This window comes from Paramisgurnus dabryanus, chromosome 4, assembly GCF_030506205.2.
Source record: "Paramisgurnus dabryanus chromosome 4, PD_genome_1.1, whole genome shotgun sequence".
Classification (NCBI taxonomy): Eukaryota; Metazoa; Chordata; class Actinopteri; order Cypriniformes; family Cobitidae; genus Paramisgurnus; species Paramisgurnus dabryanus.
Window position 1 is genome coordinate 24,956,679 of NC_133340.1, and position 23,488 is coordinate 24,980,166.

General features: G+C 36.1%; 3 protein-coding genes across 3 annotated transcripts in view; 1 reads left to right on the plus strand and 2 right to left on the minus strand.

The window, feature by feature from the left end:
• LOC135786268 (uncharacterized) overlaps window positions 1-6,246 on the minus strand; it is a 34,355-nt gene extending 28,109 nt beyond the window's left edge. Inside the window, exons 1-13 of the mRNA XM_073814602.1 lie at window positions 6,079-6,246; window positions 5,803-5,930; window positions 5,633-5,709; window positions 5,443-5,552; window positions 5,308-5,367; window positions 5,107-5,212; window positions 3,983-4,169; window positions 3,740-3,897; window positions 3,579-3,659; window positions 3,409-3,495; window positions 1,740-1,889; window positions 1,310-1,453; window positions 31-194 (exon numbers count right to left, since the gene is read on the minus strand). Coding sequence (XP_073670703.1) covers window positions 31-194; window positions 1,310-1,453; window positions 1,740-1,889; window positions 3,409-3,495; window positions 3,579-3,659; window positions 3,740-3,897; window positions 3,983-4,169; window positions 5,107-5,212; window positions 5,308-5,367; window positions 5,443-5,552; window positions 5,633-5,709; window positions 5,803-5,930; window positions 6,079-6,113 — 1,487 coding nt within the window. The 5' untranslated portion in view covers window positions 6,114-6,246. The remainder of the gene's footprint in view (window positions 1-30; window positions 195-1,309; window positions 1,454-1,739; window positions 1,890-3,408; window positions 3,496-3,578; window positions 3,660-3,739; window positions 3,898-3,982; window positions 4,170-5,106; window positions 5,213-5,307; window positions 5,368-5,442; window positions 5,553-5,632; window positions 5,710-5,802; window positions 5,931-6,078) is intronic.
• On the minus strand, window positions 6,109-9,061 carry LOC141282031 (probable E3 ubiquitin-protein ligase HERC3). The gene is made up of 5 exons (XM_073814354.1): window positions 8,733-9,061; window positions 8,547-8,655; window positions 7,637-7,713; window positions 6,450-6,671; window positions 6,109-6,371 (listed from the first exon to the last, which is right to left on the minus strand). Exons 1-5 carry the CDS (start codon window positions 8,944-8,946, stop codon window positions 6,256-6,258), a joined length of 738 nt encoding a protein of 245 aa, XP_073670455.1. The 5' UTR covers window positions 8,947-9,061; the 3' UTR covers window positions 6,109-6,255.
• Window positions 9,062-9,715: 654 nt separating this feature from the next.
• On the plus strand, window positions 9,716-17,512 carry ppm1kb (protein phosphatase, Mg2+/Mn2+ dependent 1Kb). Its single transcript, XM_065295345.2, has 7 exons — window positions 9,716-9,858; window positions 10,615-11,151; window positions 11,412-11,512; window positions 14,489-14,654; window positions 14,737-14,881; window positions 14,966-15,100; window positions 16,226-17,512. Exons 2-7 carry the CDS (start codon window positions 10,712-10,714, stop codon window positions 16,355-16,357), a joined length of 1,119 nt encoding a protein of 372 aa, XP_065151417.2. The 5' UTR covers window positions 9,716-9,858; window positions 10,615-10,711; the 3' UTR covers window positions 16,358-17,512.
• The last annotated feature ends 5,976 nt before the right edge of the window (window positions 17,513-23,488 follow it).

The window sequence follows — 23,488 nt, forward strand, 5'->3', positions numbered from 1 at the left end:
TTGATAGTAAGTTATATACAGTATATTTACCTGGTCTCTATTGGTGTCAGTTCCTCAAGATCATTTAAAGTGGGACTCATGCGGAGCAGCTTTTTGAACAATGCCAGTGGAAAGTTGATGTTTATGAAGTGATGGTTGTACAATGCCATTCCACAGATAATGCCAAGATAATAAAAATCTGTCACATCACAAATCTGAAATAAAAAATGTGAAATATGAAAGGATCATAAAGTGCGTTTAAATAATCCTTTTGTAATCATATTGATGGCTCAATCAGATTTAAAAGCCTTTATGTAAACACCTTAATCAATACAGTAGAGGTCGATGGGATGCAAATTTAGTTTGTATTGCAAGGGGTGGTGTAGTCCGATTTGTGATCCGATGTTTAGGAGAAAAGTATGCATGTAAATGCATGAATTGTGTATACATATAAGGAAACAATAGTTTTTTTTTTAAATATAAAAAACTTAGGTTTCCATAAGAGGTTTGTTGGTCCACGGGTTTTCTTCGTTGAAGGTTTGCATCAAGCGTGCCGCACAAGCCCTGAAAAGTGAAGCCAAAACGTCTCGACGATCGCCCCCCAGTGACTGGTCCCAGTATAGGTCATAAACCCCTCCTCCCCATGTTATTCAAAGGGACTTGAGACCAACTAAAAAAATTAATTACACTTCAATTATCTTTTTTACGAACCTGGTTTCTGTCATTTACTGTAGTTTTTATCACACTTATGTAAATTCAAATGTTTGTTTTTAAAATAAGTTTGTGTTTAGTTAGTTAATTAATGATATAAAAACGGTGGTGTCACGGTCATGATTGACAGCTGTGATATCGTGTGATATGCGCATTCTACGAGAGCGAGGGCGGGGTTTTGATTTCGCGGCTTCACTTCCTGCTCACTACTGGTCCCGAAATCGCTACTGCGCAGACTCAAGACCCAAGATGTCAGCGCCATATCGGGACACTGGCGGTGTCATGAATGGAAGGGAGCGAACAGGTGTCGTCCATCTTTTTTTACAGGCTATGGTTTGCATTCATTGAAAATGAGACAATTAAATATATCAAGTCAATATTTAATGTTCATTGACTTACTTATGAGGTAAATAGTCATTTAATAATCAATTAATGTACAGGCAGCCGGTTGTAATTGCGAAATAAGCCGCTTCAAATTAATGTGATACAAGATATACCAGATCACACTGTGTCCTGCCTGTACATTATCCCTTATATACAACCTGAAAACTTTAGGAACCTTTTTTGACTGAGTTATTTTATTACTGTGAAAGGTGAACAGTGAGATAAAAGTACGTACATCAGGATTGAACCAAACCAGTTGTGAATCCTCAAAGACTTTCAGCAGCTTTTTCTCCCATGTGGCGAAAGCTTTTGCAAGGAGGGAGAAGAACTCAGCAGATAAGCCACTAAAATCAACGCCTCTCTCCCCCATAAATTGAACCTGTACAGAACATCAGTAACATTACATTATATCAACAAGACATTTACACATCTACACATTTATTTAGTAGATACTGTAGTTTGCTGTGTGTATATAGTTATGTGGTTTTAGGATGGTAATACCTGCATGTAAAATACTATACAAATGTGGTCACTGAGACGTTACCTTTTAAAAAGGTCCTAACACTATGCTACCTTTGAAGTACTACAAAGGTGGACTTTTTGAAAGAGTATCGCCCCAGTGACAACTTTGGTATCTTTTGTTCTGAGAGTGTACGTAAACAAACCTTCAATGGTTGTGAAAATTTGTAGATGCCTTGTTTGAGATACACCAGTGTGTCCTTTAACACTGACCGTCTGTTTATGCACATGTTGGGAAAGACAACAGGCGGTCTAGCTGAGCCTGCGTCTGCCTGCATGAGCTTAGCCTGTGAGTACTTAAAAAAGTGAAATAACATTACATTAGCTTTAAAGGGATAGTTCACCCAAAAATAAAAATTCTGTCATCATTTTCTCCCCCTTATAGTAGGGATGCACCGATAGGATTTTTTGGGCCGATACCGATTTAAACAGACAACTTCTGGCCGATACCGATGCCGATATTAAACACTTGTATACAATACTATACAGTTGTCTATTAGCTAGTTTATTTCTGCATCAAATTATTTTTACTGAACATGGATTGGATCTAATTAACATTCAACTGACCAACATAATAAGAGAGGTACAAATTAAGCTAAATCAAATATAATAAGACAGCATGACAACCTTCAAAGGTGTTTTTGCTATTCAGCATTTATTTTATTAACAACATTAACTCATTTTTTTTTTAACATGTAATGGATTTCTTTATGCAGTTAATTAATAAACAATCGGTATCTGCCTTTCTCGTGCTATTGCCGATATGCCAATGGTTTCAAATTCATCAAAAATCGGCCGATAAATATCGGCGGCCGATACATCGGTGCATCACTACCTTATAGTGTTGTAAACCTGTATGAGTTTCTTTTTTCTGATAAACACAAAAGTAGATATTTTGATAAATGATGGTAAGCACACAACTGATTGTAACCATTGACTTCAATAGTAGGAAAAACAAATAATATAAGATAGCTCGTCAATTAAGAGAAAACATTTGCATAAAAAACTTTTTTTTTAAAGAATTTTTATGTTAATCTGCAATACTGCAATTACGCAATTTACGAAAAAACTGAAGCCGAAACGTTATTTACAAATTTTAAATTCTGTGTATGTTTTGATAATCATTCTGAATCTGATCAAAATTTGTTCACAATAATCCAATTATTTCAGCTTTTTCCTAAAAAAAAAAATATTTTTAAAGAAAAATACCCATATTTAAGATTTTATAAGCACAGAAAAAATATAGATAGGATAAAACTTTTTCCCGTTTTGTTTGTTTGTTTGTTGTTTGAAAGCAAAGGTCTGTCCTCTCATTTGATATATATATCTCGTTTGTTTATATATTTTTAGAAGACAATTTTTCTGGAAGGCATTTTGTGAAACTTTTGTGAAAATCACAAAAAATGCTGGTGGGCAACTTTTCAAAAAATGGCTGGTGGGGAATGAGTTAAACAAGCAAAAAAGTGTAAAGGGGATCGCACACCGGACATGCAGCTCAGCACCGCGCGTTCTAAAAAAATTGAACACATTGTTTTCTATGAGTATACAAATCCCTGTCGCGCCACACAGCGCCACTTACATACACTTAACATTAAATAACATCATATATGTCCCAAATCATTAACGATTAACATGCTGCTAACGTATATACGTACATCTGCTAACGTGTATTTTGCATTTTGAAGTAGACGCTATCTGACGAAGCTCGCGCTATTTAATGTGCACTTCCGGTTTACTATCCCGCCGAGTTGTCCTAGACGCAACTCGACACGGCGCGGCCGGTGTGCGACCCGCTTAAGAGTGTTGCTGACTTACGATAAATATTCTCTGTTTAGTTGCAGTATCAGCTAGGAAACTGAAAGGGATCAACTTTTCAATATTTCTTTGAAAGATTTTCCCTTCCTGAAGAAAGAAAGAAATAACACTTAACCATATTTTGAAAATGGGTAAAGATAACATTCTATCTGTGACAGTACTGGTCTCACATAGGCATTGCTTATCAGGTCAGCGACTTCAGTGATACAAAACTGACTTTCCATCAAAGCGCATTTCCTTTGCCTGTTAACCTGCATCAACAAAAAAACTAAATAAGATACAGTTAAGAAAACAAACCCTGCTTGGAAATATAAAAAGGCCAAACATTTACCAAAAATAATCGCTTGAGAAGAGAAAGAATGATGATCAGGGATTCCCAGTGGTCGCATTGTTGCGTTGTCATTTGTGTTACGAGTTTAGTCGATTCTGAATGAAAGGTTTTCACAAGAGTCCTGAAGAATGAATATGGCATTCTCCTCCAGAGGCTCTCTGTGGAGATACCAACACTTTGTGGATCTTTTCACACTGTAAGTTAACATATATGTTGAATGGTCATTCACAATTGATGTTTTACCCAGGGCGTCACATGGATCCAGTTTTAGGATGGCATGAGCCAAATCTGCAGCCAGTTGTTTTTGTTGTTTTTGTTGCTGGAGGACTCGGAGGAGTTCGGGCAGGATGAGATAAACTCTCAGAGCCTCCACACCGGCCGGACAGGCGCTCAGAGCTGGAAGCAGTTTTCTCAACACTGTGTGCTGTACCTGAGGTAAACGTACAGGTATGACATTTTGTTAGCAGGTGAAGAAATGAAGAGCTCAGATGCAAAATCAGACATGTTTTCTGCTCTTATGTTTATGTTTAGTAATTTCACTTTAATAGCAATAAAAAAGGTTATTAGTCAGTAATTGAAAATAAGGCATTTCATTGATATTTAACAAATTTGTCTTTCGCTGTAAAACCCTCCAAGTGCATGCAAAAATTTCCATTCTCCACTTCTAAAAAAGTTTCCAGTCACTCTTCACTGTAAATTCACTTCACTTTATTTCTTCTAAATAAAGGTATAAGGTTATAAGGTATAAGGCATAATTCATCCAATTTGTCTTCTGTGCACTTAGAGGACTTTGCTGAAAAATCATTTTGGGGGGTATTTCTAAATTAAAATTCAGGATTAAGCGAATTTGAAACGAAACTATTTGATGAACGTATAATATGTGTCGAAAGCATTCGGTCAATATTATTATCTTATTTTTGACAAAGGTGGCATTTAGCGGCTTTTGCATCTGAACTCTTCAGTTTCTTTCCAATTGAAGTAGCTTAAAAAAATCATGTTAAATTTTCACTTAAAGATCCCCAGTGCTAATACAAAGTTATTTTGTTATATTTTCCGTAATACAATGTGTTCTCGTGGTTTATGGTTCAAAAAACACATTATTTTCGACATACTGTACATTTTTCCACATTTCGCTCTCTTTCTAACACGTGCTCTTTAAAGTAAGAATATTTTAAGTTGTAAAAACTTCAGATTTTAAGCGTAACCAATTAAAGTACAAATTGATCCAACTTTTACTTTTTACAGTTTAAGTAGGTGTTCTTGAACCTGCTGGACACTTCATAAAATGCAAGGATACAGTACATGATTTAAAAAAAAATTGCCAAATGCCATTCATTTCTTTATGGGTTCTTAAAAAATATCTTTACCTCTAATAAGACTTTAGTCTTTTTGCCGATATTCTCAAAGGCAAGACGAGCCAGGGAAAGATCCAGACCGGAATATTCCATTGAAGTCTGAAAGTGTTTGTCATGGCTGATGATGGATATAAACCATATTTTAGGGGGACAAAACTATACAAATTTGCATCTTTCCTTTAAAAAAATGTTATCTTTAAAATTGCTTAATACCTTTTATCAATAAAACTCCCATTTACACACGACGGTGAGGAAAACACCTTTTTGATTTCCCTAAAAAAAAAAAAATTATTCATACATATAATTATCATCAATATGACATGACTGTACAGTCGATAACACTCCCACCTTGCGATCTCTCTCCATGCATCTGTGTCACATTCTTTCATCCACCTGTCAATCATTTGGTCATCTAGTGTTGGACACACACTATGTGTTATGACACCTGTTACATGGTTCTAGGTAGATAAAGAGATGAAGTATGAAAACGGGTGCACTTTAATAAAATAAAAATATTTAAAATATTAAGCAGTTTTACCTGTTCATGACAGATTTGGGCAAAAGAAATGTTCCCACCAGCCAAAACTTTCTTCACTTTTAATCCATAACTTTGGCCTAATAGATAGCACACACACACAACAATCAATATACAACACGACAAAATAAACATTTGTCTCACTATTATATATTATTGGCTGTATTTTTCACCTGAAGGCAGATGTACGGGTAAAGGCACAGATTGGTTATCTATTGTTTGATTTCCCAGCTGCCCTTGCTCGCCGCATCCAAATGAGTAGATCACATTCAAAGACTCAGACATTGCAAGGGTGTGGTGCCTTTAAAAAAAAATCATGAAACGATTTACAATTATTCCTTAAAACAAACCCCATAATCATCCTGAATGTCGGACACATGAGAAAACACCAGCCTAAATTTGTTACATTGCTATAAGTTTAATATTTATAATAGTGAATAGGTACCCACCCTCCACACGCTATCTGAGACAACTTTGACCCCATGAGTTCAGCAACCAGCCGAGGGTGATACTCGTCTCTTAGTGAAGTGTGTCCGAGCTGTCCATACTTGCCTGATCCGAATGTGAACACAAATCCACCCTGACGAAACGAAACAATATACTCATGAGGAACTATAAGAATCAAATTATAACAAAAAAAAGGAATCTACCTGTGTCAGAATAGCACTATGTTCTTTCCCGCATGAGATGAAGATTGTTTTCTTCAGATTCAAGCTCTTGACACAAGTCGGAGTGTCTCTCTCTGTGTCGACATCACCACCAGTATTTATATTATTACTGAATTCAAATACATTTTAATAAGACAATAATAAATCAATACCTTTTGTGTCTCCCAGGCCGAGCTGTCCAGAGTTGTTCTTCCCCCAGCCGAACACAGCTCCAGAGAGAGACAGGGCGAAGCTGTGGTCTCCTCCAGCACTGATCTGAGTTACTGGGATCCCACAGAGGGATCTGAGAGGTTGAGGGGAACGGATGAGGTTTTCTCCCTTTCCTAAACCCAGCTGACCGTGGCTATTTACACCCCATACCAACAACTGACCATCTGGAAGGGAAAATGGAAAAAACTACTAAAATTACAGATATGGCAAAAAAATATGTTTTAAATATATGCTATATACATTTTGTAGAAAGTAAAGCTTAATTAAATATATGTTTTTGAATTTGTAAATCTATTTAGGTTTAACCACCATATATTAACATATATTTCAAAATGTATTTCTAGGTGCAACAAATACATTTCTAATTTTACAACCCATATGACAAAACAATATATTTTTCCTGGTCTGCAGTTTTTATAAAATGTAAAAGTATGTATAAAATATAAAATTATAAGTAGCTATTTTTTTTCAGTTGAGCTATTTAAAGGGGACATTTCACAAGACTTTTTAAAGATGTGAAAAAAATCTTTTGTTTACCCAGAGTACTTATGTGAAGTTCTAGCTCAAAATACGATAGATCATTTATTATAGCATGTTAAAATTGCCACTTTCTATGTAAGCAAAAATTGGCTGTTTTGGGTCCTTTAAAATGCCAATGAGCTGATCTCTGCACTAAATGACAGTGCTGTGGTTGGATAGTGCAGATTAAGAGGTGGTATTATCCCCTTCTGACATCACAAGGGGAGCCAAATTTCAATGACCTATTTTTCTGAAACTAAGTTACTGGGTTGATCTTTACACATTTTCTAGGTTGATAGAAGCACTGGGGACCCAATTATAGCACTTAAACATGGAAAAAGTCAGATTTTCATGATATGTCCCCTTTAAATTTAATGTTAACCTTTTCAAACCTGTTATGTTTACAGGCTTGTATATAGAAAAAATGGCCAAAAAATTTATTGGTGAAAATACATTTTTGTAAACATATTTCAAATATATTTCAGCACAATTATTTTTATTTGAAAAGCTTTTTTTTTTTGCTGTATGGGTAGGAAAGTATGTGTCTTAGTATGTCACTAAGTAAAAGTCAGAACTTCTAGGAAAATAAAAGAATAACTAATGTTAATACCATTGATGATTGCAATGGAGTGCTGGTTTCCACACGCCACCTGTGTAACCTGTCTTTCACAGAGATTTTTGAAGATCCTACAAAAAACAGGAATTACGTTGCGACAATAGATAATTAACTGCATTTGGCAGATGCTTTCATCCAAAGCGTATTACAGTGCATTTCAAACATTTTATTTCAGAAGTACAGTATGTTCTTTGGGATTCAAACCCATGACCTACAGGTTCATTAGGCTTTTAACAGCTGTGTTTTCTTTATATTTTAGTCTGATCAGTACTGGTACTATCAGTTACATGACAATGAGCAACATAGTTATGAGACTCTGAGAACATTTCAGTCATTGATTCCCAGAATGCTTTGCATGAGGTTGTTATTTTAGTTTAAAGATAAAGACCTGTTAACATTTAATGTTCATTTAACTTTAAACAAACATGTTGCCAGTAAGTAACATTAATTAAAATCTACAATAAGTTACTGGCAAACAGCTGCCAGTAATTTCTACAGAAATTTTAAATTTTAATTGTTTATAGGAAACAGCTATGGCCTAAATTCGATGGTATGTTGGGTTTATGGTTAGGTTTAGGGCTAGGGCTAGGATTAGAATGAAAACCAGCGGCGAGATTTCACGAGATTTGTTCGTAGCTGTATCTCTTCTAGCCACAACCCTCACGCGACTCTGTATAAAGCCCCTCCCCCGGCGAATCGTCAGTCTTTATTGATTGTTGATTGGTTCTTTTGACTGGAAGGAGGGACTTCCGTCCCCTATTTATGGTAATAAGATCCAGTAGTATCTATTTTGATAAGGTTCCATCAAGTTTTGACTGGTAGTGTGAACCATAATAATAATAACAACAACAACAACAACACTAATTTATATAATAAACAAACAAATAAATAGTATTACTATTACCTGCTGCAGGAAATCTCCATGAAGAGAATCTCTCCTTCAGATTTAAGGAGGAGCGCACGAGCCTGTCCACTCTTCATCAGTTTAATCTTGTCTTTCTTTAGGTTAAAGTCTGAAACAATAACATTGCTTTTAATTACAGTCTTAAGGTCAAAAATGTATTGCACATATTAGTCAGAGATGCCTTACTTTTCATCTTGGCTTTGATCTCTCCGTCTCTACACATTTTAAGGACTGAGACATTTCCATCATCGCCAATGAATCCCAGATATTTTCCCGTCGGTTCATCCAGGATCGTAGGATTTGGGCACAAGGTTTTTATCGTAGAGCGATCTTGAATTGTGTTCTCTGTTGTGGCCACATCAAATCCCTCTTCATCAGCTGTTCCCCATGAGTACAACATCGTTACCTAACGTACATTAAAGTCTGAAGCCTTACATTTTCCTTCTAGATTTCCTCTTCTTGTAAGTTACTTTCGTTTAAACATGACAGCAGAGGTCAGCATTTCAAGCACAATCGCAACTTAGCGATTTCTTTGAAAACGAAAGTAAACTTTAAGTCATTATTAATGTAGGTTGTTTTGATTTATTAATTACATTAATGCTACAATAAATGTAATCATTCATGAACCTTCACTGACATTTTAAACGACAAGCATATTTCTGTTCTTTACGATTTAGAGATCATGCAACCAATGAAAAATTTCTGGTCATTTAATCTTGACCTCACAAACATTTCAGTTTTTTTTTATAAAATATATTTATTTATATTGATATAACTGTGCAAACATATTCGTTTCTTTTATTACAAAATCCAAATGTGTTTAATGAAAATGTTTTTGAAATTGATGACACAAAAAGCACAAAGCACAAAAAAAAACCCGGTTTAAAACGCATCTCAGGATGAAACATTTATTATTTCCTATTTACTATTTGGTCTACTAACAAAAACAAACAGGCGCCATAATTATATTATCGACTAGGATGAGAAATATCTAAAGTGTATGAAAGCATTTGTTGTTATTAAACAACCCGTCTGCATTTGGACTTTTCAACAAAGACGTTCGTCAGAATCATTGGTTTAAACCAATGTCAATCACAGAAATCTGTCCAATCAGTTTCTTGAGCCCTACCCGTGAACGAAGGCTTCTGATTGGTCCATTGCAATGGTATTTTCCCTCTGAGGTGGTTGCTAGTGTAGTGCCGCTCAAACGAATCAACAGGGGAAAAAATAATGACCGCATAAAACTGCATATATTTACTTGTTAGATCGAGCACAAAACAAATAACCTACATCGTTACCATAAACACTGAAGGTAGGTAACAAATATGAAGCTATATTTAATGCAATGTTTACGTTTTGCTGTAGCGAGCGATTGTTGTGTTTGCTAGCAGCGCGAGCGCCGCTGAAGGACGCAACTCGGCTGGCTTTCATCTAAATTATATATATTATTAAATATTTTCTTATATGACTATTGTCTGTTTTAGGCGTTGTGTATGTTAACAAAGATGTCAAAACATGTTGATACCAAGAGGTTTGAAGGTATTGTTAGCTTGCAGTTATGTAAAGATTGAGTATTGCGTCATGTTTATGTTCCCCAATGTTCATATGTACATACGTTAATTTTAGCATTTAACTGTGTTTATTTGAACTATTATTATTAAATCCATCTTTCTCCCACTGGATATATGTAAATTATGTCTGTAATCTCGTATGAATTAAATAGGGGGTGGGGCACATATGTGTGTAATGTAACTGAGTTACTGACGAACTCAAGTGGGCGGGGCTGCATGTAAACATACTAGAGTGCAAACAAAGACTCTCTTATTAAAATCTATTAAGCTTCAACCTGAACAGTTTTTTTGGGGTCTGCTTTATATACACATGTCTGTAATTTTGCTAATGAATGACAGTGGGAGGGGCACTGAACTCTGTTTACTGTTTGGTTTTGACAAATAAGCAAAGGTACGTGCTTCATGTGACAACCTGTGTACTTGTGGAGCTGTGCGTCATGGAAAAAACAAGCCTCAGGACAAATTGTTCATTTGTTTTTTTTTTTATTGCTTTTCAGAAAACCCCCTCCACTGAGACCCTTTTCGTCTGCATTCTCCAGTGCATTTTAACTTTTGTAAGGCAGGTTGTATTTGTTTACCACCTAACCACTGAGCATGTCAGTGGCCCTCCTCGTACGATATGCCACGCTCGGTGGGTCTCGAGTCTGCTGCAGAGCTGCCCTCGGTCTGACCGCCAGCCATCAGGAAAACCAGATACGGGCACTACACAGTCCATCGTCCATCCGATTGAGCAACTCCCGCTTTGATCCAGACAGCAGTGGCCGTCCGACTACCTGGGATTCGTTTGGAATCTGGGACAATCGCATCGACGAGCCCATTTTACTTCCATCAAGCATCCGGTATGGAAAACCCATCCCCAAAGTCAGCCTGTCCAGGGTGGGCTGTGCCTCGCTGATTGGCCAGCGAAAAGAGAACGAAGACCGATACCAGCTGTCTAATATGACGAACAACATCATGTACTTCGCAGTGTTCGACGGGCACGGGGGGGCAGAGGCTGCCGAATTTTGCCACAGGCACATGGAACAGTATATTAAGTAAGGATTATTTTGCAGTCCAGTAAAATCTTATTAACTAAGTCAGTCTTATCATGAGAAACCACCACAAACATATTTCCATGTCGGAACCCATGTAAAATTTTGTGTTGATGCAACAAAAGCTGTTTGTTTACTGTAATGAGTCTCGTTTAAGGAATTTCTTATGGAGATAAGCACTCTTTAAAATCTATTTGAATGATTATAGTCTTAAAAGGTGCTTATGAGGGTGTTTCTTATGAATGTGGGGATTGTTTTTTCAGAAATATTGCAGAAAAGGAACATAACTTGGAGTTAGTTTTAACCAAAGCTTTTCTTGAGGTGGACACGGCATTGGCAAAACACCTTCAATTCAGCGCAGATGGTAGGTCACAATTTATTTATGTTTTTATAAGGATGCATGCTACATGAAAAAATATTCAAATGTTATTTTGGAAGTCTTAGTTGCTTCATAAGTATTGTTTTGATGCTTTAGTATAGGGCTGCATTACGATTAATCGCAACTAATCTTTTGCAGAATAAAATTTTTAGTTTATATACACGTGTGTTTACTGTATTTAATAATTATGTAAATAATATATATATAAATACACACATATACATGTACAATTTTAAGAAAAAACATATTTATAGATTAAGTATTTATATATAATATAAATTATATATAAATAAAAAAAAATTTATATACACATTTAAGTATTTCTTAAATATATATACATGCATGTGCGTGCATTTATATATACATAATTATTTTTATGCACAGTATACAAATATATATGATTTAAACAAAAACTTTTATTTTGCAAACGATAAGTTGCGATTAATTGTAATGCAGCCCTACTTTAGTATAGAACAAAGCCAAGGAAATGTTTGTGAACATAATATTAAAGTTTATAAAAATAGTAGTTAAATAGTTAATAAAAAATAATGCCTGGAATTTAAGAATAAAGATGATTTCCTAGTGGTGGTTCACAAACTTTTCCTTGGCTCTCTATATTGCAGTCATTTCAACTAGGATAGCACTTACATGCTTGTATATAGTAGGGGTGGGTAAACAAAATTGATTCACTGATTCATCGAGTTCATTTTGATTGATTCACAAAAATTGAAGTGCATGCCATGTGGTGCAACACTGCAAACATGCTTACAATTTTAAATCAAATATATATGTATTGCAAAGAAAGGTGGTGTTTGTGCAAATAAACATACATGGCAGCTCTTAGATAAATATATCAGACAGGGACAAGGAGACTGAACAAACTTGAGTTTAAAGCTTTCTAAAGAAAACAACCACCAAAAAAATTTTTATCTTATAAAAGTTATTTATATATTAAACGGGAAATGCTAACAAAATCCACTAAGGCCATGTTTACACAGCAACGATGTAGTGAAAATGAAAAAGTTTTTCCTTTGCACTTATAAAACATTTTACACATAACAACGCTGTCAAAAAGATCAGTGTTTTGACGACTGAAGATGACATCCGTTAAAAGTCACAATGAAACAGAAGTAGCGATTGCCTTATTTTCCCCGTCGTGAAGTATATCCGAGTAAAATGGCTTCTGTAATGAGAGGGATGATGGGTCATGTTGATAATTGCTAATCGCCGCAATCTTTTCATAACATAGCTTATGACCGGAAGTAATGAGAGGTCATTGTTACTTTAGCTCTTTCCCCACCAGCATTTTTTAAAAAGTTGCCAGTCAGCGCCACCATTTTTTTATGATTTTCACAAAAGTTTAAGGCCTTCCAGAATTTTTTCTTCTTTAAATATATAAACATACAATGTAAAAAAACTTTCATACTATCTTGATTTGTTCTCTCAAATATGTTTCTTCAAAAAACAAAATTTGTAAAATTTGACTTTTGTTGATCATAATTAACCCCAGAGTTTTTACTGTTTTTGGATCAGTGGCTGCTTCAGTGTTTTATAAGTTGGGTAAGAGTGGCACCTAGTGGATAATAGCGGAAATATGGATTGCCGTAAAAACTCGTCATTGGCAGGGAAGCGTTTTCTCGTAATTGACAAGATAAATGGTCATTGGCGGGGAAATAGTTAAGTATGCCAGGCCAGTAGATGGCGATGCTACCTTGTAAAGAAACACTGCAAGCCTTGGCACATAGGCATTTGTCTACAGAGAGATAAATACAAACGACTGAATTAACACATGCACATAACTTCACCGTTATAGCAGATTCGCGTTAACATAGTTGTCACAGAGACGACAAATCGACACATTCAACTTGCATATTGAAATTCGTCTTTAAAAGTTTTTGGTTGATATCGTTGTCGTGTAAACGGCCCCTGAAATGCATCTGATTCAAGACCATTACATCATCTTACTTGGTTTCTATTGGCTGACTGGTTCATTTTAATACAGCACTGAGTCACGCTAACTCACCAAAGACTTTGCCAACAAATCCAAATAATTCGAAATCTTCATGACTCGATGACCTTAAACATTCCCACCCCTAGTATATATTAACACATATTTTATACTAAGCTTTTATCATTTGTCTTGAAAATTGCTTTTGTTAGTTTCATGTGTTTTGCTAAGGATAATAAATGCTGTTGTGACAGATGAAGTAAGGTTAGCGTGGCCTGCTAGCTTGGCCTTCTGCGTGACATGTCCAATCTTGCCCTGTGTGTGTGCGTGTTATATTCACAACAGCCTCGGACCCAGCTAACCCCCATAAGAGCTGCAGGTCTGCGGTACCTTTATGGAGGCCGGAGGGCTAGATTGCTCCAGCGGGTCCTTGCGTGGACTTCTGGAAGGTTCCTCAACTTTCTCTCTCTCTCTTTCTCCCGTTCTCTTTCTTATCCCTTGTTTACTCTGCTCTTCTTTTTTCACTTGTGTTGGTTGCTGGAGAAATACGATTGGCCAGTTGTTGTTTTTGTTTAGCTTGCATTCTGTGTACGGCTATTTGTTTACGCTATTAACAGTGTTAAACCAATGTCATTTTAAAATAAGTTATGGCATTTGGTTAAAATACAATTAGTAAATTTGCTTTTTTTCTAGGCTAAGCATAGCGTTTTGCCTGCGCAATGTTATTTACTCTCCTATTGTGTAAAGTTAGTGCTGTTCTGTGTCTTAGTCAGTCAAAACCGCAGTGCTACCTGCTTGCCTTCACTGCTACCATTTCATATTTATCAGGCACTCGCTTCCCAAGGCATAAATATGCACAGAAGTATGTAGGACGCTAGGATCAAAACAGGAGAAAACATAATATAGGGTTAGAAAATAAATGTAAATTAATGTGTATTAGTTGTTGTGTGTGATAGATTATTATCAGTTTTGCTGATCGTAACCACATTGCTTTCATCTCTGGTGTGTTACAGCCTCTCTGTTAAGCGCAGGCACCACGGCCACCGTGGCCCTGCTGAGAGACGGGATCGAGCTGGTGGTGGGGAGCGTGGGTGACAGCCGTGCCATGCTGTGCCGCAAAGGCAAGGCCCTTAAGCTCACCGTGGATCACACAGCCGAAAGAAAGGACGAAAAGGAGAGGTGAGATCAACTAGAATTGCGTTTAGCAAAACGAGCCATGGTGAGAGCTGTTTGATCGTCATTTGCTATTATTTTCCTTTAGGATACGTAAAAGTGGGGGTTATGTATCGTGGAACAGTCTGGGTCAACCCCACGTCAACGGAAGGCTTGCCATGACGCGCAGTATTGGCGATTTCGACCTTAAAAGTACAGGAGTCATCGCTGAACCAGAAACCAAGAGGGTTACGGTGAGCAGGGTTTTTTTTGGAATTTGGTGATTTGAATTAATTTCTCCTTTTATATTGATGTTGATATGTGCACTTGTGTTTCAGTTACATCATGTGCACGACTCATTCCTGGCCCTCACTACTGATGGCATCAACTTTATCATGAACAATCAGGAGATCTGTGATGTCATTAACCAATGTCACGATCCTAAAGAGGCAGCGCAGCGTATATCTGAGCAGGTGAGACTGATAATCTGATCAAACTTCATTGATCTGATACCGAACCGATTGACGATCTTCATGTTTGAAACACAAATCTGACGTGCAGCTCTGTCGTTTTTGTCCCCATACTTAAAAAAATTCCTTGTTGCACTTAAATTTTTAAGTTTGATCAACTTGAATTTACAATTCATTTCAACTTTCTGGATTTTTTCTGGATTTCACAACATAATTTGACAGATTAATTGCGATTAATCGCATACAAAATAAAAGTGATTTTTGGCATAAAAAAGGATATGTAAATAAAAAAATTCAGAAATGAATATATGTATATGTGTGTAGTTAAATATACATCATAATTACACACAGTACACACACATATATTATGCAAAAATAATCACTTTTATTTTGTATGCGATTAATCACGATTAATCTTTGCCCAGCACTAGTTCGGCTGATGTCATTCTAATAAGGCTGCACAACTTGAATTTACAATTCATTTCAACTTTTTGGATTTTGTATGCTCTACACTACTAGGAGTTCACAACATAATTTGAAACAGATTAATCGCGATTAATCGCATACAAAATAAAAGAGTTTTTGGCATAAAAAAAGATATATAAAATTCACCGGGTTTCTGACGCGCCAATTAACCGGTGGGAAAATTCTGTCACCGCGGCAACCCTGTGCTACAGTAGTTATATAGTTATACGTTTTATTTGAGTGATTTAAATAAAAATATTTTCATTTTCATCATGACGCGTACGCTCCTTTGATTGCAATGCCTCCTGGCCACAGAACCACCTTTACTAACTAATTTTCTGCGGGAAACCCTGACAAAAGAATGTAATATGTCGCTACGCACATGCGTTGATCGTCTGTGTACACATACGAGTGAAATAAACTGTGCATTCGACCATGCGCATATGTTCACGTATACGTAAGAAAATATATATATATATACACTTATTCGATTAAGTAATCGAATATCGGTATTTGCACAGAAATTTTATATTGCCCCCCTACTAAATTTTAACTAATTTGTTGAAATATGTTTCAGATTTGGTTCTTTTTGTTGAATCCATATTAATAGTATTTTATTAAAATGAGTTCATTGCAATTCTAAAAAATATTTTCGTCCCTCAGGCTCTTCAGTATGGATCTGAAGACAACAGCACTATCATGGTGGTGCCGTTTGGTGCCTGGGGCAAACACAAGAGCTCAGACGTCACTTTCTCCTTCAGCCGCAGTTTTGTCTCTAGTGGTCGCTTTGCCTAAATGAAAACAATGAGCGAAAAGTTGAAATTGAAAGGGAACCGTCCAATGTGCAATATTCTACTAATCCATATGTTGAGGATTGTTTAACCCTGAACAATAACCTGGAGACCATGACACATGACATTTATATCATCTTGGACAAGAATGTTTTGCTTAGAAAAATAGAACAAACATTAAAACAATGTTTCAAACACAGGTAGGAAAATGTTGCCGATGAAGTTCTCCCGATCTTTACGGATTTGCACATACTCAGTTATTCCTTCCAGTTATTTGCTCCAGAACTGCTTTACTGATAATAAATGTTATGTGGTTACCTCAGTTCTGGTCCGATTAACAGACACAATACGGTAGATAACGCTGATGCGAATGTAATGTTGGTACTATAAGTTAAGTACTGTAAATAGTTTGCCTTATTCCTCATACTGGAATCATCAGCTGTTGTCTGTAATAGTATCTACATTGTAGTTTAGTTTTCATAACTAAGAAATTTTAAGCACTTGGATATTTACAAGGTTTGATTATTTTCGTAATCGTCATCACTGCCGTTAATCGACACAAGCACATATTAACAGCGGTCCATGGATCTCTGTACTTGTCTGTTGACTATGCATATTCATTTTCCCATACAGAAGTGTGTACTGCATGTTTCTTTTGCAAGCATACTTCTCCTGTTTGTAGTATTCATTAAAAAACAGTCATAGCTTAAAGCGTAACTAAACCCCTGGTCAGAGCCTGACTCCACCCACTGCAATATTTGAAAAATGCAAGAAAAGTGGGCAGATCCCAACGGAGATAGAGGGGACGAACTAAGTGTGTGGTGAGATCGTAACAAGGGCGTGGTGAGCTTGAACCTGCTTACGTCACGAGTCATTTTTTGGACCCAACATCCAATAGGAAAATTCAACTGCAGCAGCCACCGTTCAACCTGAAGAGGGCAGCACTCAGACGTTTTTACACCATATATTGTAGTATTGAAACACTTTATATCCAAATGTCAAAAAACTTACTAAAATCAATGAACAGCACTAATAAAGCCTCATTCTTACAGATCATTAACTAAAAAAAGTTGGTTTAGGGTTTAGTTGCTCTTTAAAAACAGCAGTTTAAAGGGATAGTTCGGCCAAAAATGATATTAAACCCATGATTTACTCACCCCCAAGCTGTCCGAGTTGCATATGTCCATCGTTTTTCAGACAAACACATTTTTGGATATTTTAGAAAATGTTTTAGATCTTTCAGTTCAATTAAATGTAAAGTTACAGGGTCCACCCGTAGTCCACGACCTTCAAGTCCAAAAAAAGTGCGTCCATCCTTCACAAATTAAATCCAAACGGCTCCAGGATGATAAACAAAGGTCTTCTGAGGGTAATCCACGCGGTGTTGTTGTAGAAATATCCATATTTAAAACTTTATTAACGAAACTAAATACCTTCCGGTACTGCCGCCATCTTAGTAGCGTCCGCATTCAGGATGAGAGCTTACGCAGCCTACGGAGGCTACTCTGCTGCTGCTCTGTGCCCCCGCCCTCCGAATTTGTCAAACGTCACTAAGAAAAGTGCGTACACTACGCTAATACTCTCTCCTGAATACAGAGGAGTCTAAGATGGCGGCGCTACCGGAATGTAGTTATTTTCGTTAATAAAGTTTTAAATATGGATATTTCTACAACAACACCGCGCGGATAACCCTCAGAAGACCTTTGTTTATCATCCTGGAGCCGTTTTGATTTAATTTGTGAAGGATGGACGCACTTTTTTTGGACTTGAAGGTCGTGGACCTCGTAACATTACATTTAATCAACTGAAAGATTTAAAACATTTTCTAAAATATCCGAAAATGTGTTTGTCTGAAAAACGATGGACATATGCAACTCGGACAGCTTGGGGGTGAGTAAATCATGGGTTTAATATCATTTTTGGCCAAACTATCCCTTTAATGCCAGATCTGTAGGTTAAATTTGCAACCCAAATTGAGGCCATTTTTCAAACTTGTCCGTTTTTCGGTGCCTTTCCCATTTATGTGATTTGCGTGTAAGTAAGAAAGCGCAACTCGGAGTTTGAAACTGTGACTCTTAGCATTTAGCGTTACTAGATCAACCTCATTGTTTTTTGTTCGGATCGCACAGTTTCCCCCACAATGCATAGAGAAAAATACAATGGTTTGTTATTTATATAATGTGAAAGATGGATGGTTGACCTTATGTATACAAATGTATAGATGGTATATTGAAATATTTCTCATACAGTTTCGGAGCTGAAGAAGTATTTGATTTTAATTTCGCTAATGTGATGGTTGTAATCGCGGACATTCCGCTTTAAAGCGTTTATCTTTTAAATAGACAATGCTTCTATGATAATCTCTCATATCCAGTAATTATTTATATTTTTGGAGCCGTACACACCATGTGACCTCAGCATTTGTGTTTAGATTTGCATTTACTCTGTACACTTTACATTATTACGTTTCATTCTCAGCATTTCATCTCATTTTAAACTTTTAACCTGGTTTCTTTCTGCAATGTATGGGCTCTTTAAGGTCCACTATCAAATCCAGTGAAGTGGATTTTCTTCCTGTATATTACTCTACAGTATATGTGTACTATTTCTTTATTTTTTCTGTTGGTTTGTATTATATACAGTGTTAACTGTGCATGGATCTTCTTTAATGTGTGAAAGGTATTTTCTGTTGTACACATGGACCTAACCTTGCTTCATTCATATGCAGTTTCCTAAGATTGTAAAAGACACATGTGAATAAAGTTTGTTCAGAAACATTTCTGCTGGTTGAACGTGGTTTTAATGCATTTGCAGGTAAACAACACAATGTGTTATAACATCCCAGACACTATTAATAGCAGTTATAAGGCTACTTACAAACAGCACTATGTTTTATAATGGGGCAGTTTCCGAGACAGGGCTTAAACCTATTCCCAGACTAATTTAAATGTTAGTGTTGTCTTGACTGAAAACAACTTACTCTGACATATCTTAAATATATCAGTGCGAGTGTTGTGTGTCAAAATGCACACCAGTAATGTTTATTTATAATTTATGCTTTTTAAAATGACTTAAATATTATAATTAAACTAATCTAAACTATACTAATCCCTGTCCGGGAAACCGCCCTTAATGTTTTAATTAAAATTGTATGTTTTAATGTTTTATGCCATATATTTTCTTTGAGGGGGCCGCAAAGGGATGCACCCTTAAAAAGGGGGGCCACATGCCGAAAAAGTTTGAGAACCACTGGATTACAGGGTCTCGACTGTTTTTGGGCATGTAATCTTAAAGGTATAGTTCAGCCAAAAATGAACATTTTGTAATTTACTCATCCTTATGTTGTTCTAAACCTGTGAGATTTTTTTTATTGTGAAGATATTTTGAAAAATGTGAGCCAGGAGCACAAAACCAGTTTTAAACCACACGGGTATATTTGTAGCAATAGCCAAAAATGCATTGTTTGCGTCAAAATTATCAAATTTTATGCTAAAAATCATTAGGATATAAATTAAAGATCATGTTCCATTAAGAAATTTTTTACATTTCCAACCGTAAATATATCAAAAATGCTATATCATTGATAATATGTGTTGCTAAGGACTTCATTTGGACAAGTTTTAAAGCTTTTTTATTCAGGATTAAGATTTTGCTTCAGTATAATTTTCGGGACAATTACAGCAGAATTCAGGATTCGGGACAGCAGCTTAGATTTCGGGACTGTCCCGAATTTTTCGGGACGTCTGGTCACCCTAGTACAGCCCCAGTGACAGAAAAGGTACAGTTTTGTACCTTTATTTCTGACAATGTACCTACTGACTTCAACATTATTTTGTTCCTACTATGGAAGCTAATAGGTAGGTACCGTCAACTGTGTTGTTAAATATGGAGGACCACAAGAGTCATGCAAAATGTAATAAAGAACTTCAATATTTAATAACTACCTGGACAATATAAATAGCAATTAATACATTTGTTTAAAAATTGATTTATTAATCCATAAATAAATGGACAAAGTTACAAAAAAAATCATTATGTAACATTTTATTTGGCAATAAAAAGTGAGATTATAAAAATAACGTAGAAATGAAATATAAATCCATTAATAAATAGTTCAAAGTAATATCACAATTTACAAACACAACATAAAACACTCAATAAGTTCATCATTTTAAATTGCATTTACAAATTCTTAATTAAATAATCAGGGATGTGATTTTTCCGGATTAATCCGGAATTCCGGATTTTCCGACCTGAAAATGTGACCTACGTGAATCATGCAGATATGTAAAAAAAAAAAAATAAGGGGGGAGGGGGGTATCTCACAGCCGTCGCCATGGTAACCCGGGACGGAACCACAATCGCCGTCCCCGCGCAACAGGGCCACACCGGTGGCAGATGACAAAGAGATGCATTTTCCTTCCTTTCCAAGTATCAACAAGGACGTGTTTCCGACGGATGGCGAAGTATGATTGTATTCACCAATCAGACCCGATCGTTTCTCTCCTCTCTTCTCCTCATTTGCGACGTTTGGCTGTCACTCGCGTGACGCGAAACAAAGCGGCAAACATATACACGTCGGTTTACTTGGTGGATTTGGAGCAGCAATTTTCACAGAAATGAGAGGAAAAACGAGCGCCATTGCAGAAAATCCTGGTGGCGACTGAGAGAGGGACGATGCAACAATATTGGTTCCGAAAAAAGGCAAGGAAATAAGTTACCTCATCAAGCCTGGTTTAACCTAACTGAGCATTACATTCGTGCATGAAACCTGATCGACGAACACGGAGGGGCGGGAATCGCGGGACAGAGTGGAGTATAGAGTGATGTTTCTTCAGGCTCCGGCGTGAATATAAATGACAGACACTTCAACCGCGTTTTCATCACTGCGTTTTCTCTTCTAAAGTTCGGTAAAAACACATAATGGGCTTAAAATCTTGTTTAAGAATCTGTTTTATAATGAGAATCTCTCTTTCAGCGCGCATATCTGTGTGTGTTTGCGCCGCGCGACAGCCGATTTTAATCTGACAGAGTTCGTCACTGTACATTAAAAACCCCACACGAACATTACGGTGTAAATGCAAGGATTAAGATTGATTTTATATATAACAGATAATCTAGATACATTTACCCTAATAAGTTTTTAAAAACATGTTAATGTTTTAATGTTTTGCTTTAGTGCTTTAATGTCAGACAATCATTGAAATGAGGGGAAAATGAAGAGAAAGGCAGCAGATATAGCATCCTTCTTCAGAAAGAGTAGCAAGAAGCAGCCAAACAAATCTTAGTAAAATACATTAAAGTAGCCTTCAAAATTCAGTTGATTTTCTGGTCTCTAGTTTTTTCAGCAATGGGAGATATAAATTCTGGTTTCAAAGTAAATTTCAAAAGTTTTATTTGATTAAATAGTTTAAAAAACATGGAGGTTGAATTATGACTATAAATTGTATGTTAATCTCAATTCATTTTAATAAAAATTAAAGTATTGTAGCAATTGTATATTATACATTATTTTGATTAACACACCTATAATACTTAAAAGTATTTTAAGGTTGGATGATAGAGATTTTATATGCCACCCCAGAGTAACTGCTGGCCCCTGCCTGGCCACCCCTATGAAAAATCCCTTGCTCCACTACTGATTAGCAAAACACAAAAAATACATTATATTATAAATCTTTACCCGGACAAGTGACTTTTGTGCATGGACAAGTGAAACACAAATTTACTTGTCCGAAGGACAAGTTCCTCAAAAAGTTAATGTCAAGCCCTGATAAACATATTACAACAATTTACGATTAACTAAGAATAATAGTAAACTTCATTATTGTTAATATTGTGACTCTTGATGAGTCTTGATGACGTATGCAGCTTAGAAATGCGACCTCCGGAAGGCTGCAGACTTAGGATTGAGAAATGGCCTCTGTATCATCGTTTGTTTCAAAGGTTTCGTGTGTTTAAAGTTTTAAGGTTGACCAGTTTGATTAAAATAAATAGCACCTGCACTTTTTTGTACAATTACTTCTATTTATTAGTGTCAACCTTCTATTGTTTATGTTTAACAGCTAACAAAGTTACTCATCTACAGGGGTCTAAAATTAGAAAAAGAGACCTTTAAGACACTTTATTATAACTAATGGTCCTGTGTAGCACAATTTACAGATATTTGTATTAAAAAAATACTCTGGTAAAAATAGAAGTACTGATTTAACTTCTTTACTCAAGTAAAAGTATCAAAGTACAGGCTTGGAAATGTACTTAAAGTATCAAATTAAAAGTAGCCATGCCTTTAGTTCTTTATAAGCCATTGCCTACATTTTATTTGGATGTCGGCAAAATAGGCCTTCTTTTGACATAAACATTTGCATGTTACACATTTAGCTGTTAAAGTTGTGTAAAAATGCAAAACAAAAATAAGTTAAAACATATTTTTTATCATGGTTGTTGATATAGAGAGAGGTGGTGATGGAGCAGTGGACAAAGACACTTGCTTTTGATTCCCACTGTTACACATCCACCAAATAAGTTGTTATGTGTCATACTGTACAAAAAAGTAGCATGTTGCACATCTAGCTGTAAAATAAATTAAAATGTGTTTTTTTGTTCAAATAAGTTGTTATGGGTCCTACTTTACTATCCGTATAGATCCGCCACCAGTTTGATTGGCGTGTGTGTGTGGGGGGGGGCCTCAATATATTTTCCTGCTTTTTTGTCCTTAGCCAATCACATGCCTGAATAATGGAATTTCAAATTGTATTTCAAAAAGCGATTTAAAAAGAGAAATAAATAAGTGGATTTATAAATTGAACTACAAATACAGGTTTAAATTAGGCATTTAAAAGGGCATTTCCGTTTAACATTTTTGTTTTCATTTCCCGATGGTTCTCCTTATTCTTTTCGCTATTGGATTTGCTTTTCGTTTTAGCCTCTTTATTTAGCTTTTCCGTGACTCTTTGGGTCCTCATCCGAGATCTATAAATCTCTGCATGACGTACAATCAGAGCCAATCAGCAAGCTTGTTAAATCCACCTGGCCATAGCTAATTTGCATTTCTCATTTGACCATTTGCAAGGACCCCAAAAGTTACGGAAAAGCTAAATAGAGAGGCTAAAACAAAAAGCAAACCGAATAGCGA

What these genes read in the sequence shown, in the direction of transcription:
- ppm1kb (XM_065295345.2), top strand. Translation starts at nt 10,712, where the DNA reads ATGTCAGTGGCCCTCCTCGTACGATATGCCACGCTCGGTGGGTCTCGA. An exon ending in CACATGGAACAGTATATTAA is followed by an intron (nt 11,152 to 11,411) that starts GTAAGGATTATT and finishes TTGTTTTTTCAG; the next exon opens with AAATATTGCAGAAAAGGAAC. An exon ending in CAGAAACCAAGAGGGTTACG is followed by an intron (nt 14,882 to 14,965) that starts GTGAGCAGGGTT and finishes CTTGTGTTTCAG; the next exon opens with TTACATCATGTGCACGACTC.
- LOC141282031 (XM_073814354.1), bottom strand. Translation starts at nt 8,946, where the DNA reads ATGTTGTACTCATGGGGAACAGCTGATGAAGAGGGATTTGATGTGGCC. An exon ending in ATGGAGATTTCCTGCAGCAG is followed by an intron (nt 7,714 to 8,546) that starts GTAATAGTAATA and finishes TGTTTTTTGTAG; the next exon opens with GATCTTCAAAAATCTCTGTG. An exon ending in CTCCATTGCAATCATCAATG is followed by an intron (nt 6,672 to 7,636) that starts GTATTAACATTA and finishes TTTCCCTTCCAG; the next exon opens with ATGGTCAGTTGTTGGTATGG.